Raw genomic sequence first — 17921 nt, forward strand, 5'->3', positions numbered from 1 at the left:
GATGGCCCCGCTTGGCCCTCCCTTTGGTCCACCCAGGATGAATGGTGGGAATCATATTCTGCCTCCTTTGGGCCCATACAAGCTCGGTACTTTAAAACCAAGCACCCAATTAACAGTGACTTCCTGTGCAAGTCTTTATTTTATTTTATTTTATTTATTTATTTATTTTTGGCTGTGTCGGGTCTTCATTCCCACGTGTGGGCTTTCTCCAGTTGCCACGAGCGGGGGCTACTCTTTGTTGCAGGGCACAGGCTTCTCATTGCAGTGGCTTCTCTTGTTGCGGAGCACGGGCTCTAGGTGCGCGGGCTTCAGTAGTTGTGGCTCACGGGCTCAGTAGTTGTGGCTCACGGGCTCTAGAGCACAGGCTCAGCAGCTGTGGCGCACGGGCTTAGTTGCTCCGTGGCATGTGGGATCTTCCCGGACCAGGGCTCGAACCTGTGTCCCCTGCACTGGCAGGCGGATTCTTAACCACTGTGCCACCAGGGAAGTCCCTGTGCAAGTCTTTAAAGACCTGTCTCAGTTAAAGCCCATCTAAAATCTTGTAACTATAAAAAAACGATAACCGAACATTTCCTCCTGTGCTATTTCCTTGACTGGGGGTGAGGGAGGCTGATTCAGATCTGCTCATGTCATGACACAATGAGCTATCAGTCACACAATTCTTGATTATACATATTTAACAGGGAACCAAGAAAAAAACATCCACCAAAAGACTTGACAATATTTTCCACCACCAATCCTTTTACTAGGGCTATTTATACAACAAAATATTAATCATGTCCTGACCTCTCTGGCTTCATTTTAATGATTTCAGGAAGAGGAAAGAAAGTAAATATTAAGGAACTGGGAAGGATGGTGGGGAAGGAGAAAACACAGCAGCAGAAACTGGCACTGGATCATTCATTCATTCAGTTAGTAGTTACTGATAACCTACTATCAGGTTCACCAGAGCCCTGCATACTAAAAAGTGGGCGTGCAAACACTTTCCCTCCTAAGTGAAGAGTAAACGAACGGCTTAGCTCCCACCTTCCCAAGCCACACACTAAACAAGGAGCTAAACATGGCTTAAAACCAGAAGTAAGAGGCTCAACCAAGAAACTCGCCCCTGCCCATGTAAGAAGGAAAATGAAAGTACTGGTTAACTACATCTGCATTTAGACACGTCTAGAGATTAAGCAGTTGTGTGACAAACATTCCCTTCAGATGGCCATTTCAGATACTTCTCAGGAAATTCGAAAAAAGAAAACAAAGCACACTGTGGAGGTATTCTGGGGGTCAGGGCGTGGGAAAGCCTTAGTATTTCAGCACTTTTCCCAGTTACAAGTGTTTTCAAACAAGGATGAAGTTCCACGGCCTTCTGTATATCACAAAGTTCTTAACCCAAAGGGGAACCATGAGGCAATATCCTTTCGGCCCTGTACACAAGGGGCCCCCTCTTCTAGACCAATTTAAAACTGGGTGATCTAGTTCTAACCTGGATAACACAGACGACATGACACTAGAACCACATAATAATTACCAGGCAGCAGACTTCAGTATTCTATCCTGGGGTGTTTATGCAGTGTTTCAAGCTGTATCCTAAATATAACTGTAGAAACGACACATGTTTTTACAAGTGCTGTTTAAGAACAGGACAGGCAAATGAAATGCACCTCAGATTGAGCCAGAGGAAAAACAAGAGCTCTAGCCCGACTGAGAGTCAGCAAGCCCAGCAACAGCCTCTGGCCTCGGTTTCTCCCTCTGAAAAATGGGAATTCTCGTGTTTGCCTCCTGTCTCCCCCGGAGGATTTATAATATTGTTCAGAAAATGTTGGAGGTCTTCAGGTACTTTAGGTACAAAGTCACTGTCAATGTTTTCTAAAGTTATACACTATAAGAATTTCTTTACAAATCTTCTTTATCAACAAGTCCCTTCAGTCTTTTTTTTTTTTTTTAAAGACTTTGAGTTGAATTCCATTTGACAACTTTTTTTTTTTTTTAAATAAATTTATTTATTTATTTATTTTTAGCTGTGTTGGGTCTTCGTTTCTGTGCAAGGGCTTTCTCTAGTTGCAGCGAGCGGGGGCCACTTCTTCGTTGCGGTTCGCGGGCCTCTCACTATCGCAGCCTCTCTTGTTGTGGAGCACAGGCTCCAGACGCTCAGGCTCAGTAGTTGTGGCTCACAGGCCCAGTTGCTCGGCGGCATGGGATCTTCCCAGACCAGGGCTCGAACCCGTGTCCCCTGCATTGGCAGGCAGATTCTCAACCACTGTGCCACCAGGGAAGCCCCCCCTTCAGTCTTAATTCTTTCTCTCTGTAGGCTCAGAAGAGAAAAATGAAGCTAACTTTTAAAAGAAAGATGACATGTGTTGATTGACTGCCCTTCCGCTCCTCACTTAACCAGTTCAGGGTACCCATCTTCTCCCAAGATCAAAAGGAAGTCCCGGCCTAGGAGGAGTTTTAGAATAACTCAAATGACTCTGGAAGCTCAAGAGTGGGAGGCAAATCCTCTTTACAATTATAATGACATGAACACTGGAAACCACACACACACACACACACACACACACACACACACACACACACACACATGCACACACTCACCCAAACTCATAACTCACACAGAAATTACCAGATTTAGCTTCGGAGAGAACATCCTAGAATAAGGAGAAACATTAGATAAGCAGATACTATTGATATTTATTTCTTAATTTTATGATTTCCATGCATAATAATTAAGTGTATCTTTTAAATGTATTTAATTGTTTAAATTGGTTTTCCATAAAAATTAAAACCATTTTCATCCCCACATTAATCTGGAGACCCTACTCAAAGAAACTAAAAATAGCATTTTCAGCACACAATGGGAAATAGAAAAATCTTAAGATTTCTGTTTCACTCTCAAATATAAGCGGTAAACATAGCACAGGGAGATCAGCTTGGTGCTTTGTGACCACCTAGAGGGGTGGGATAGGGAGGGTGGGAGGGAGACGCAAGAGGGAGGAGATATGGGGATATATGTATATGTATAGCTGATTCACTTTGTTATAAAGCAGCAACTAACACACCATTGTAAAGCAATTATACTCCAATAAAGATGTTAAAAAAAAGGAGAAAAAAAAAAATATATATATAAAAGTGGTAAAGCTCTCCTCTCCTGTCTCAGCTCTTTGAGAGCATCAAAAGTACATTTTAACTGTTTCTGAGTCCACATCTGGAGTTTAAAAATCCAGTTTAAAAGGCAAATGATTTAAAATATAAACTTACGGCTTCCTTTTCTACAATGATTCCTAGAGAGAGAAAAAAAAAGTCTGAGTACAAACAAAATATTGTTTTAAAGAGGATTTTTTTTTTTTTAATTAAAAGCATACCAAGAAAGCTAACTAAGCTTCTACTTTCTCCTGGAGAAAATAATAAAGGCAAGACTCTCCCATCTTAATCTAATTAAGTCTAGATCAAAGTTCAGTTTAGGTAATACTAAGGTTGTAAGAAGGCAGCACTCAATTTCTGAAGAGTATGGTCCCAAGTGTGTGCTCAGGTTAGAGCAGGGGATGGCAAACTTTCTGCAAAAAGCCAGATAGTAAATATCTTCAACGTTGCGGGCCATATAGTTTCTGTCACAAGGACTTCTCTCCGCTCTCAGGGCCCGAAAGCAGCCACAGACAGTACATAAACAAATGAGAGAGGCCGTGTTCTGTTTTATTTATGGACACTGAAATTTGAATGTCATATAATTTTTATGTGTGTCAAAATATTATTCTTTTGATCTCTTTCAACCATTTAAAAATGTGAAAACTATTCTTGGCTCACAGGCCATATAAACAGGTGGCGGGCTGGATCTGACCTGTGCACAGTGAGTGGTCTGCCAGCCTCTGGGTCAAAGTCATGGAACACTGGAGTGGCAGCTGGCTCACCTAAGCCAACGTCCTCATCACTTAGAGGAAACTGAGGCCCAGAGAGGTGTGATGACTGCCAGGGTCTCCCGGCCAATTCACAGGAGGAATGGAGCTGAGAATTAGATCTCTGGAAAGGATCATTGAAAAGGTAAGGCAGTGATGAAGAAATGTCCTTGAGTTCAACTCACACGGACGGGCCGTGGGTGCTTAACACCAGATATGTCACAGGAAACTAGTCACCAGTCATAGGAGCCTTCAGTACCTGCCTGCCCACTATGTAAAACAAGTTACATCTGCCGGCCACTGCACCGATTCTGAGGGTTCTGTATCAGCAGCAAGGACCCAAAGGATGAGAGCCAGATTCCCATCAGCCTGATTCGTTCCACTCTTCTGGGTACATAGCTCTGCTCATTTCTTCTGCAGCCTAAGTAACAACCTCCACTTTGGTTATTCTGATTCTAGAACTCCAAGAAATAAGGGTCAAGGTGGCTGAAGAGCAGAGATCGATGTTAAAAATTATTTCAAAGAACAGAGAGAGCAGGGATGACCAACTCAGGCTACATTCAACAGCACCTCCAACATTCACCTCAGAAAGCAATACGCTCAGCCTCCCTCCCATTCCTACTTCCTTCCTTCTTTTTTTAAAATATGTTTCTCTCCTATTTTTCTTTCTTTAATCTACTCTTTTTCTTTTTTTTGGTACCAATTCTTATTTTCATTTTCCCGTGACCCTTTTTATTTTGCCCTACACCTTCACTGGGTATAAACTCAAACTGAAATACACTTTAAAATTAATATACACACATGTATCCAATGATGTGTAACTTACCTCCTCTCAAAATAGCATTCTGTAGTTTTAAGAGAAAAAGGACTCTAAATTAAAGTGACTTTTTACACAGGATGTGTCATCTGACTTTTTTAACCACATTTTTTTCAGAGAAATTTAGGGTTTTCTATCCTGTTATGTATTCATTCAAGGCTTGAAGTTTTACAGCAATGTTTTTCAGAAATTACACCATGATTTTTTTTTATCAAGATTGCTCTATCAACTATTTTGTTCTTACTTCCTCAAAAAGACACCATTATATACTTCTGCGAAGAGGAAATGGCATTCTTATAAGTAATTTTCAGCTCTTTTTGACAACTTAAATCAAGAATGACTGCAAATGCCTCAGAATTTTTTCAACTCACAGTTATTCTCCTATCTAAACATAAGATTCTTCAGTCAAATAAACTAAGTCAATTGATTTGTTTAAAATGAAATGAAAGAAAAATACACCTCCTAAAGTTGTAGGGGGACCAAAATGCTACAATTCAAACCTACGGATGGAAATTTCACACAAAAATAAAACAAACACACACTCTCTACCAATGTTGTTTAAGTTAGAGAGAAGGAAGACCAGATAAATGGGCATAAACTTAAAACAAAACATAATTAAAATCATATTCTTATAGAGCTGAAATTAATCCTAGAGAGCTAGTCTCTTTAATTTGACAAATGAGGAACCAACTAGAGATTCAAAGACTATTGAGTTCCTACCATGAGCCACTTGCTGGACAAAGGCTTTTCCCACTTGATTATCACAACTTTCCCATCAAGCAAGTATTATTATACCCATTTTATAATCGAGGAAAGTTGTGTCACAGGAAGAATGACACAGCTAGTTAGGAGAAGAGATGTGCTTATAGCCTAGATCTCCAGACATCAATTCAGTGTTCTCTTAACTATGCCACTCCCATGTAATATTTTTGGAAACTGTTCATTAAGATGCCACAATATTTTAAAACATTACGAATACAGTAATAGAGTACCCTAGAACCCTGACATAAGACTCTTTGCTAAAGAGCAGAGCTTCTCAAAACAAGATTTTTCCTTCTTGGCTGCTAAGAAATGGAGCATTAGCAACTAAATGTTACACTCGCCTCAGAGGCCCCAAGACATAATTGTACTGAGGCTCCAAGGCACCTAAAACCCTATTCACTTGGCTTCTAAATAACTTATGACACTATCATTTACTCAAGTTGCAGTTGGCCAATTCTCAAGCTTACAGTCTATTCTGAAATCTGGACTCCATTAAGAAGGATATGGAAAGATTTTCACACTTGTAGGAATAAACGAAGATATTTCAGCATGCGTAAAGCAACACTGAAATCCCTGGGGCAACGACCAACACACACTTCCTGTTCAGGTAAGAAGAGAGGGGAGGAGGCAGGGTCATTAAAATTGAGACCTTATAACTGCTTGCTGTTTTTAAAAACTACCCGGGTTAGATAGAAACAGGGTTAAAAAGTTAATATAACAAAATGACTTTTTGGCAACTCTAATCATCTGAATTCCCCTGGAAAAACCTCACCCTGAAATATTTTACAAGGACAGCCAAATCCAGGTCTTCCTTACACACACAAGATGTGATTTTTAAGGCAGACACTCAAATATCTGACTGGAGTCATGAGTGCCGCTTAGACTAAGTCAATAGGTGGGTGAACCTCACAACTAATTCAGAAGCATATTTCTTCAGGCAACAGAACTAGCAGAATTGTGTGCTTTTCTGACAATCAATCAAAAAGGATTCTAAAAACTCTATTGAAGATATTCTATCACGTGAGAGTGAAGGGCTTGGAGGAGAACAAAAGGAGCAGGAAGAAGTAAAAAGAGAAACAGTTTCCAAAAAAGAGTGAGTCAACTAAAATATTTAAGTGCCCTGGGCAAATGCTAAGGTTTCATGGGTTTTTTTCTTGTTTTGTAAGATAAGGATTCTCTTTTTAAACATAATCACAATACTATAGTCATACTTTAAGTCACCAAATAGCCAGTCCGTATCCAAATTTCTCCAACTGTCTCTTAGAAGTGTGTTTTTTAAGTTTGTTTGCATCAGAATCCAATTAGTCTTAATTCTCATTTAATCTATATATTTCCCCTCCATCTTTTTTTTTCATGCAATTTTTTTTTTTAAGAAATGGGATCTTGTTATTGTAGAATCCCCACAGTCTCTATTTTTTTAAGTAATTTTTTTTTAATTTAAAATGTGTTAGGTTAAAAACAGGCCATCTCTAGGACTACTACATTATTCCATCAATGTCCTGCACCATGAAGACCATCAGCCTCTTTCAACGAAGTCCATGCTACTCCAGGATACATGTTTGTCCACAAAATGTTGCCATGACAAGTAATATATGCAACATTCTATTCAAGCAGAGGGTGTCATGGAGACAGAAGAACCCACAGGTAACACCTTACCTTATGCTTTAGTACTTTTTGGAACAAGGTGGGGTACTTGTTAGTTTTTAAAAGTTCATGCCTAAGCAACAAATGGGAATAATGAGCTCTGTCCAGATACAAACTCATTAATTTAGGTCTCCAGGAGAGGACACGTAGTACCTATCAGAAGAACTCAAGTGAGAAAGATTTGTTAATATACAAACACCTCTCCTACCAAGTTTGCATGTTAACTATTTCTTCCTTTTGCTCTTCTGCCTTCCTAGCATGAACCCTATGCTTCAGTAAATTCACAGTCCTCAGGTTACCCGACAGGTACATGGCACGTCACTCATCTGGGATACTTTCCACTCCCATCTGCTGCCTAAATCATTTCTTTCCTCAAGGACCAGTTGGGCTCCCTCCAGCTCCCTGAAGCCTTTCTTAATAACTCTGCCCATCTCTGGACTCCTGTAGTCCCTAATCAGTACCCCCAAAATACAGTCTAAACCTGCGCTATATCTGGTTTGAGAGCTGTTTCATATACCACATGTATTCAATAAAGATTTGAGGCGGGCCTTCCACATACAAGGCATTCACAGTCATCTGTAACAAGACCATGACCTCCACAGGGGAAAGGGTCTCTTGTGATGCTACACCTATGTCAGGAGGCCAGAAGCACAATGGCTAAGAATGTGCACCTTGGAGTCAAGCTTGCCCAGATGTGAACCCCAGAGTCATGTGACCCTGAATAATTACTTAATCTCTCAGTTCTCATTTTCATCATCTGTAAAATAGAATAATAGCCACTCCTTCACAGATATGTTGTTAGGCTCAAATCACATAAAGCATGAGTATTATCTTGTCTCCTTATTACCAATTCTCTGTCTGGTCTCTGTTTTATTGTACCTAGTCTTACCTGTTCTTATGCTTTGTGGAAAGAGGGGGATTAGAGGACTCCAGCTGAGTCACTGCCATGGAGATGGAGTTCATTAAACACTCCTTGATTGCTTGAATACATAGAAGATCCACTTTGCCATGGGTGTAAGTGCCCCTTCCCTACATATTTAGGGTCCCTTTTCCTAGTGTCACCCTGATACTTCCCCTGTAAAGAAATGGAACTTGCTCAGAACTAAATACAATGTTAATCCATCTCCATCCCAATTTAAAAAGAGAGGAAACAACCAGAAAAAAAGAAAAGACCAAAAGTGATCTTTTCTCTTCTGATGGGGCCAAAAATTTACTCTGAATTTTGTTTGAATGGAAACTCAATATCCCAGTGTACAGATAGAAGCTCTGTTTACAGAAGTTTTTCCAAATTGTTTTCTTTGAGCACCTCGTAAGTAAAAACATTTGAACACATACAAATATATACACATACATACATATTTATTTCATTCACTTAACAAATATTTACTGAGCATTCACTATGTGCCTTACACTGCTCTAAGTGCTGAAGATATAGAAGGAAATGAAAAAAATATATATCTTTGCCCTGTTACTTGTGGCTCTCCTACACGTAAGTTTTTATTTTAAAAAGTATGTATATAATATACATATATATATATATATATATAAAACATATGGTATAAAGGATATGTACCATGGAGAAAAGAAAGAAACAGTGGCAAGAAGTGTGTGGAGTGGGCATTTTAACTAGAGTGGCCAGAAAAGAATTCAATGATAAGGTAATATTCAAGCAAAGGTCTGAGAGAGGTGAGGGTGGACCATGCAGATACCTGGGGAAGAGCTTCACGGGAAGCGGGAAGCAGGAAGCTCGGGGCCTGAGGCAGGAGTGCACCTGGCACATCCACTGAATAGTGCGGAGGCCTCTGTGTTGGAGCCAAGGAGCCAGGGAGAGACTGGAAGAGACACGCTGAACAGGTGAGTGGCAGTACTGGGTGGAGAGGGCCCGGGGCACCACTCTATGATGTTAGCTACATGATCTGAGAGCCATCAGATAGCTATGTTGAATAGAGTGCAGGGGCCAAGGCTGGATGGGGAAGACCAGTCAGAAGGCCACTGCAATAATCTAAGTTGTGGTTTGGCCAAGGTGGCCAAAAGTGGAAAGTAGAGCTAAGAGGGTTTTATAGTACTAGCATATAATATACATTAAAAGTACACACAAACAAAATTTTTAAGGTATTTTTTTAAGAAATATTCTAATATTTTCTTTCTCAAAATCAATAAGGCATCCTGTTCACCCCTGGAGTAGAGGTGCCCCCTCTCCTCTTTAGGAGGCCATTGTTTAACAATAACTGGTTGGCTGATTTGTATCAGTTGACCTGAATTTCTGCCTGGCTTTCTGCTGTGACACTTGTCCTGTGCTCACTTCCTATCTTCTTCTTCATTCTGCCAGTCTTAGATACCAAAACAAGTTTCCTCCACAGACTGAGTGTATCTACACATGTTGATCTCATGCAAGAAATCCCTCCTTGTGAAAGTTTATGGTCTTTGGGTCCACTGCACCCAATATCTGGGGCCAATGGTTGGGAAACAGACTTGTTAGACCCAGATATTGTGGAGTTCAATAAAACAGGATTAAGGATAGAACCGAGGCTGTTTGCTAAAGCAGCCCCTCTGAGGAAGGCTACAGTGGGCCCCAGCTCACCACAGCTCTCAACAGACAAACATGGGGTCTGGGGCTTCCCTGGTGGCGCAGTGGTTGAGAATCCGCCTGCCAATGCAGGGGACACGGGTTCGAGCCCTGGTCTGGGAAGATCCCACATGCCGCGGAGCAACTAGGCCCGTGAGCCACAACTACTGAGCCTGCGCGTCTAGAGCCTGTGCTCCTTAACAAGAGAGACCGCGACGGTGACCGGCCCGCGCACTGCAATGAGGAGTGGCCCCCGCTCGCCACAACTAGAGAAAGCCCTCGCACAGAAACGAAGACCCAACACAGCCATAAATAAATAAATAAATAAAAATTTAAAAAAAAAAAAAAAAAAGAGAGAGAGACAAGAGAGTTTAGGGTTTAAAAAAAAAAAAAACAAAAAACATGGGGTCTGAAAGTTTGCTCCCCTTGTCCTGCAAGATGCTCAAGGGAATCTCAAAAGGCCACACTGAGAAAAGCCCCAGGGGTTCTGTGTCCCCAAAACCAAGCTCCTGGAGACACTAGAAGATGGCATTTTGGGGGAAAGGACCCCTGACTCAGGCAGAACTGTGGGTGCTGGAGGGAAAATCAGAAGTTCATGGAAGGCAGATACTTTTTGAAACCAGATTCCAAGAGCTGAGAAGAGGTTGACATTGAAATACCTGGGGTGCTCTCTTAGAACGTTAGAATGCTGAAAGAATTTAGAGGACTCTCCACCCACCCACTCCCATTTCACAAAGAAACTAAGGCCAGGACCTGCCCGAAGCTATATAACTATTAGAAAAAGAACCATGAGTAGAATCCAGATCTTCGGATTCCCAATCAAGTGTTATTTTAAAAATAAGTGAAAGCAAAACTAAAGCAATTTAACATGGAAGTCTTTAGAAACATGTTAGAACTGTGATTAAATGTTGCGTGTCTAGGCCTCAGATGTTTCTGCACACCTTTAATTTTAGAAGTTGGTTGGGGTCGGGGTGGGGGGCTCCCTTGGGGCAAAATGGTCTCCTGGCATTGAAGATACCTTAGAAAGTTACATGGGGGTGCTTATGACTCATGAGGGTGTGTTTGAGGGGATGAGAGACAAATGAAAACCAAGAAATACAAGCAAACATTGGCTTAGTAAAGCCTGAAATGGCCCAAAGATGGACTACATGCTTCTTTTCTTTGCCTGGCCCAATTAATAGAGTACTAGACAAATTTTCAGTTTTCAAAAGGAGAGACAAGTGAAAGGATCCTTGAAAGTTATGAATATCATCATAAAAAATTAGAGTCATGAATCATTCATTTCAACCTCTTGGGCGACCAACTCTTTCAGAAGCATCAACATCGATAAGAGAAAATACCTGCTCTCCTAACTTTCCGACAGCAGAGCAGAGGCCGAAGATGATGTTGGCAAAAGGGTACTAAAGGAATAATCAATAAAATGGATAATCTATAAAATGAAGAATCTTAGATAATCTTGGGTTATCTATAAAATGAAAGCGGGAGACAGGGCAGGAATCAGTTCCTGAATTACTGACGTCGGTTGAAACTCTCTTCTGGAGCCAGAAATTAACTGTTTGACTTCGTTACCTGGGGAGCTCAGTTAGAGCTCATCTGCAAACACACCCTCCTCAGCCACTACACCCGTGCAGGGGTGAGTCACAGAGGGAGAGGGTAGAGCCCAGGAACTGGAAAGGCGCCCGGTCCAACCTCTTCATTTTACAAAGAGGAGCCTGAGGCCCACAGAGGGTAATCTGACTGGCCAAGGGTTGGCTAAGGCACAATATATGCTACCTCTCCTTTATCTTATACCCACAGCAAACACTGATTATCGATCATCACATTCTCCCCCATCTCTGGCTGCAAGAGCCACAGTGCTTCTGACATATTGCTCCTGCAGCCCCTGACCAACTGGTCAGAGCTGATGTGTGAGAAAGAAGCCAATTTCCAACTCAGGCCTTGCATAAGGTCATAAAACAGTCTTTATCATACCAGCTCCAGTGTAAATCTGACTGGAAAGAGAGTGACTAGTCTACTAGCCAAACTAGTTCACTATTACTGTCACTTCAATACTGAAGTGAGCAAACGTAGTTTATGTGGTGTGACCTTGTGTCCAGGTTTACCTGGGACAGTCCTGACTCACACCTGTTTCCTCAACGTGATATTTAATGTTACCCGCTATCATCCTCAAAGGTGTCCCAGTTTGGATGAACATGATATGGTCATCCAAATTCTATGTAACTCCTAATCACCTACAAACACTTATAAATGTTTATTTGTTTTTTGAGTACACAGTGTGTCAGGAAAAGAACCACTGACCCAGTCACCAGTAGTTTTGCAAGACACTTTCAAATAATACTAAACCCAAATAATCTTTGAAAGGGCCTCAGGGACCACTACTCTCACCAACCTCTTTTATATACTGAGCTTCAATACGGAATTTTCCTTGGAAAAAAACCAAAAAGGAGAGCCATAGCTTATGCAATTTTGGAAACCACAGGATTATCAGATGTCTGTAGCCCCTGCCTGTTTTTAAAATATTTCATGTTATAGTTTCGTCTATAAAAATTCACATTGGACTTCCCTGGTGGCGCAGTGGTTAAGAATCCGCCTGCCAATTCAGGGGACACGGGTTCGAGCCCTGGTCCGGGAAGATCCCACATGCCACGGAGCAACTAAGCCCGTGCGCACAACTACTCTGAGTCTGCGCTCTCTAGAGCCCGCGAGCCACAAACTGCTGAGCCCGAGTGCCACACTACTGAAGCCCATGCACCTAGAGCCCATGTTACTGCAAAGAGAAGTCACCGCAATGAGAAGCCTGCACACTGCACGAGAGAAGCCAACCCGCAATGAGAACCCTGCGCACTGCAACGAAGAGTAGCCCCCGCACGCCGCAACTAGAGAAAGCCCGCGCGCAACAAAGACCCAATGCAGCCAAAAGTAAATTTAAATAAATAAATATTGCTTTGTAACACAACACTGTAAATCAACTATACTGCAATAAAAATATTTTTAAAATTCACATTATATTGTTGAAATAGAAATCTTCTTAAAGAATGTTTCAGGCCTATTTCTGGCACAACAAGTGTGCCTTTTTGAGTTTATATTTATCCCTGTTTAGAAGAAAAGAAAGAAGTAAAAGTTGAACCTTAAAAAAAATTTTTCAATCAATCCAGGGCTAGGACCTTGTGTACCACTGCTGGATTACACTAAAGCAGCCAGTTGTTTATTGAGAGGCATAAATTCAGGTTTATTTGGAAACCCATTGGTCTAGGACATCATAGGTATCACCTTGATGCTCAAGAGAAAATACCAATATCATCATGTGGAATGTTTAAAATTCTTACCTGGCTACCTAGACAGAAGCTAGAAGGAAAATATATCAAGCTGTCAAGAGTAGCTCTCTCTGAGTATAGAGACCTTCAGATGGTTTTAACTGTTTTTGCTTATCTAGCTTTCTGATTTTCTACAATGACCACAGTTTATTTGTTAATGACCAAGAAAAAATCACCAAGCTACCAACCGACACACCATTCTCCAGGGTAGGGAGGTGAAAGGCAAATGGCACCAGGGCACCAGTCTGGCAGGAGCAGAGGCCCTCAGAGCAGCTCCTGACTCTGCCAGACCTGGTTCTGCCCCGAGCAGGAGAAATGCGGGGAGCGTGGCTCACCCGAAGCCTTCCCGTTAAATAAGAGCAGGCATCTGTGAGTCCTACGGTGCACTGCCCTTTCAACTATCATACGTATAGCTTTGTGGTTAGAGCAATCAGACTGCCAGGGTAGGACACTGCACTCCATTCACTTACTGGGTCCGTGACCCTCGAACAAGTCAATTAGCCTCTTTATTCCTGTTTTCTCATCTGTCAAGTAAGAATCACACAACCACCTACCTCCTAGCATGGCTGTGAGGATTAAGACAGACGATTCAACGGCAACGGCCCAGCATACAATAAGATCACAATATGTAAGCCATTATGAGGTCTCTGCCATGAAAACCACCGTCTCAAGTGGCCCGCCCCAAACCACGTGACTGCATCCCAAGACAACTAGAGAAGGGGTCCAAATGAATAAAGCCTTTATTTTCCCTTCTTCTCTGCTGAAGTCAGAACTGGACACAGAGTCTGCTGTAAGCCCAGTGCTGCGGGAGCCCTGGAAGGACAAGGGCAGCCCAGTAAAATATTTGTAACGTGTCCCAAGACCCCACCACTATGGGCTAGAAATGCTTCCTTCAAAGTTACAGGATTTCTAGTTTCTTGCCACTGCCACGGCTGCCAGCCACTGCCTTTGGCAAGGAGGTGAGTGACTCAAGTGTGAGCTATAGGACTTGGCAAGAGGACACCAAACCAAAAGGCCTCCAGGCAGGAAGCTCCAAAAAGGGCCCCCTGCAGAAAGAGTTTGTCTAGGGGCAGCCCGCAAGATGGAGATGGCATTCCGCTGTCACTGGCAAATTCAGGAAGAATAGTGGATATTCCAAAGGTCCAATAGCACTTACCATTCTGCTTCAGAACTTTGAAAAACTTTTTTTGGGGGGCCAGGCTAAAGATATCACCACACTCTTAAAATCACTGCAGTGCCTTCACTATATGACATAAAGAATGCCCCCCGCAGCCCTGCAAAGTTCAATATCAAATCAAATTGCAAAGAATTTCACGTCTATCTTGAAACAAAATGTATTACATCTGGATGCAATGAAATTTTCTTTCCCAAACTTAAAATTACCTCACTTTACCAAAGGTATAAATAAACCTCCCAACGTCCATCTATGAGGAAATAATTACATTATTATGTTAATTACATAGGTGAGTGTGTGCTGTGCTGTATAGGGTGATCAACTTGACCTGATTTGCCTAGAATGTCCTGGTTTTAGCACCAAAAGTCCCACGTCCTCGAAAACCCCTCCGTCCTTGGCAAACCAGGAAGACTGGTCCCCCTAACGCTGCAAGAAAACTGATGTGTGTTTTGTGAAGGGGAAAACAGAAGAGACAGTTAAAATGCAGAACTACTCAACGCAAAGTTTGTTTGCAGCAATAGCTCCCAGTTCCTTTTCATTGAAAAAAAAAAAAAAAAAAAAAAAAAAACACACCACACTTGCCTCTCCCTTCCCCCTTTCTTTTTACTCTCCCAAAACAGAGTTAGGAAAAGGCATTTTCCTCCTCTTGCATGATGGAGATGTCAGCACAGGACTGACTGTTGAGGTGGTGACCGTCATCGCCAGCAAGCTCCTGCCCCCAGCTCCAGTGGGACAGGAAACGTCACCTTCTTTCATGTACACGTGAAACTTATGTGATGTTACAAATCAACATTACCTCACTTTAAAAAAATAACAAAATAAAACTCAAAAAACCGAACAAAAACCAAAATAATAAAACAAACAAAGAAACAAGACAACTAGTGATTCAGGTTATCAACAGCAAGAATGTGTCCTCAAACTAAAAATCCAAGAACCCTCGCAAAAATAAGCTCCACCTTGCAAATAGGGTGTTAAACAGATGAGAGGGAATTAACAAGTGATTGCTTTACAAACAGCTGAGTGGAGACGTAGGCACTCTTCTACAAACTCTAAGGCCCGGATTCAAAGCAGGTGGCTCCCTACCCATAATGGTGAAGCAAAGCTCCTGCAATAGGAGTTTAAGCAAAGGGGTTTTTAAGCCTCTGGTAAGGTTAAGAACCAGCTTCTAAGAATTTAGTTTCAAACTGAAAGGTAGGACTATATAAGGCAAGAAAGACCACACACTTCCTGGACCTAAAGCCTCACAGAAACCATCACTGTTCACCACTCCACCCCACCCAGTCTACCTCCTCACCCAACCTCCCTCCGGTTTTGCCCCAAGATAGGCTGGCAATTTTTAGATGCTCTTGAATCTTAGAACTCCTTAGTTTCCCTTTATGCATCAGTAAATGGAACCAAATGAAGGTTATACAACTCTTTCTTTCCCCCCACAGTTTGTTGGGGGAAGGGTTGGGATGTATTCAGAAACACTTTAAAAGAGAAACGATCTTTGAAAGTCCTACTCTGATAAGTCCTGGAGAATAACTTCCTTTCTTTCTAAGACCAAGTACACTTTTCACTAGTGTTGATCTGATTTAGGAGAGGATGCCTTCTTGTCAGCCTTTCAACACATCCAATGACAAGATGGAGGGAGGTGTCTTAACCCCTAGAAGAAAGCACAGGAACCTGGAAGGCAGGAGCCAGGAGTGCATCTCTACCCTACAAGTCAACAGCTGGCTCCTTGAGGAAGACATGCTTCCCTTCTCTATACCTCAGTTTCTTCATTTAAAAAATCAAGGATTTGGGTGAAGATCATCTTTGGCATTCCTTCCAGCTCTAAAATTCTATGTGAAATTCTTTTGTGTATGTGAAAATGACAACGCCTATTAGAAGCATTTTTTGTACTTTGAAGATGAAGATTTAGGCATTAACAGAGAAATATAGTAACTTGCACTGGCAAAGATAACAAGACCAAGGCAGACTAAACTTGGAAGATTTAAAACAAGCAAATGTCTAACAGTTGTCAAGTATGTGACCAAAAGGTTGAGGGGAAGCCTAAACTAGTATCAACTTACAAGCACTCTTCAATGCTCTGGAACCAATGCGAACAAGTAGATTCATCACGATTACCAGCTGCTCCCCCTGCTAAATTTAACGATAACGTGAATTTTAATTCAGTGATCCCTCCCCCACACAAAAAAGAAAATTTTAAAAGCCTGAAAATACTTATGGAAAGCAAAGCAAAACTTTGAATCTAAAGGCAGGAGAAAAATTATCGTGGTGACTGACTGCATTTAAGTCGCAGGAAGTTCTGGCTGGATACTGAGGACAGCGAGGCACGAGGCGCAACCCACTGGATAAGTATGAGATGTTTAACACCAAGGACTGGCATGTTTGACCGTGTGTGTCAAAGTCAAGAATGCGTTGCCGCCTACCAGGACCGCAAAACAATGTTCATTTCACTATCCATGAATAAATGGCAGAAGAAAAAAAAAGCAAGCTGTTTCCTTTTTTCGTAGGACGAGCTGCAGAGTTTTGTCATGCAACTTGGTTGGGCGCCTGTGAATGTCAATGCCCTCAGAGCAGCGGAGTCCGCAAAAGTAGGGTGTTTCCATTGCACAGACCTGCAGTGAGGACTGTCAACCGAGACAGCAAATACCCACACCTTTCCGAGCAAAGGACTCCAGAGCTACCCTGTGTGGTAGCCCACCGTCTGCGAGTGGAGCCCCGGGCCGGACTTCACTCCTCTTGGGAGAGCCGCGCCAGGGGCCCCCATCGCGCACCACACACACACAGCCTCTGGGCTACTAAAGAGGAAGTCACGATGTCATGTCAAAAGGGTAAAGACAGCCCGACCACACGAGAGCCGCGGTATGGGCCGGTCTCCGGCTTGGCTGGGGGTCTCTTGGCTTGTCCCAGGCTGCCATCCCTTCTCCCTCTCCATCCACGGTCCTCCTCCCGGCGGCGCGGACCAGCCTCCCCTCGGCCCACCCGGGCTGGCGGAGCCCACGCTGCGCAGCGCCACAGGAGCCGGAGGAGCACCTCGAGCCTCCCCTCCCCCTGCCCAGCCCGGGCCCGCGGACAACGCACTGCCGCGCACCCCCGCACGCCAGCGGGAGCCCCGCCGCCCCTTCCCCAGCCCCCGGGGCGCCCCGGCCGCCGAGCCGAGCGCGCAGTTCCGACGGCCCAGGGCGGGGACCGAGCCGGGGAGGAGAGCTGCAGCCGCCGGCTTTCGGAGCAGCCGGCGGCCGCAGACACTCCTCCTCTTCGCCGCGAGTAAACAGCTCGCTGGCACGCTCCGCGCCGTGCCCCCATCCCCCCGCCGGGGCTCCGCGCCGCCCCGCGCCCGCGCGTCCCGCGCGCCGGCGCCGCCGCCCCCTACCTGGTCGGTGAGTTTGAGCACTGCCATTCTTCCGCTCCTTGGCGCGCACACACATACAGGTCCCCGGTCCGCAGATGTCACGCCAGGAGCCGGGGAAGCGGAAGGGACTGCCAGGGAAAAGGAAAAAAATCTGGCTCCCGAATTTGACAGCCCTCCCCCTGCTCCTCCTCCGCCGCCTCCTCCTCCTCCCGCCGAGAGGCTGACACTGGCTAGTAGGGTTTGCAGCCGAGCCCGCCCGCCTTTATACAGGAAGTACCGGCTGCTGCCAGCCGGGCCGCCACTGACATCACCGCGCGCTGCCTCGCTCGCCGCCTCGACGCCTGGGCCGACGCTGCCTCCTGGCGCCCGCGGCCGCGCCTCGCAGCCCGCGGCCTTCGGCGCCCGCCCGCGCGCGCCCCCGCCCCC

The 17921-nt window shown here is 43.8% G+C and overlaps 1 protein-coding gene across 1 annotated transcript in view; it reads right to left on the minus strand.

Annotated features, from left to right (window-relative positions):
* The window catches only part of ANKRD44 (ankyrin repeat domain 44), a 325239-nt gene extending 307589 nt beyond the window's left edge, over positions 1-17650 (minus strand). The window contains 1 exon segment of the mRNA XM_036857992.1: positions 17517-17650. Within this exon segment, the coding sequence (XP_036713887.1) occupies positions 17517-17543 (27 nt within the window). The 5' untranslated portion in view covers positions 17544-17650.
* Between the last annotated feature and the right edge of the window lie 271 nt (positions 17651-17921).

The sequence above is a fragment of the Balaenoptera musculus genome, chromosome 7, assembly GCF_009873245.2.
Source record: "Balaenoptera musculus isolate JJ_BM4_2016_0621 chromosome 7, mBalMus1.pri.v3, whole genome shotgun sequence".
NCBI classification, from domain to species: Eukaryota; Metazoa; Chordata; class Mammalia; order Artiodactyla; family Balaenopteridae; genus Balaenoptera; species Balaenoptera musculus.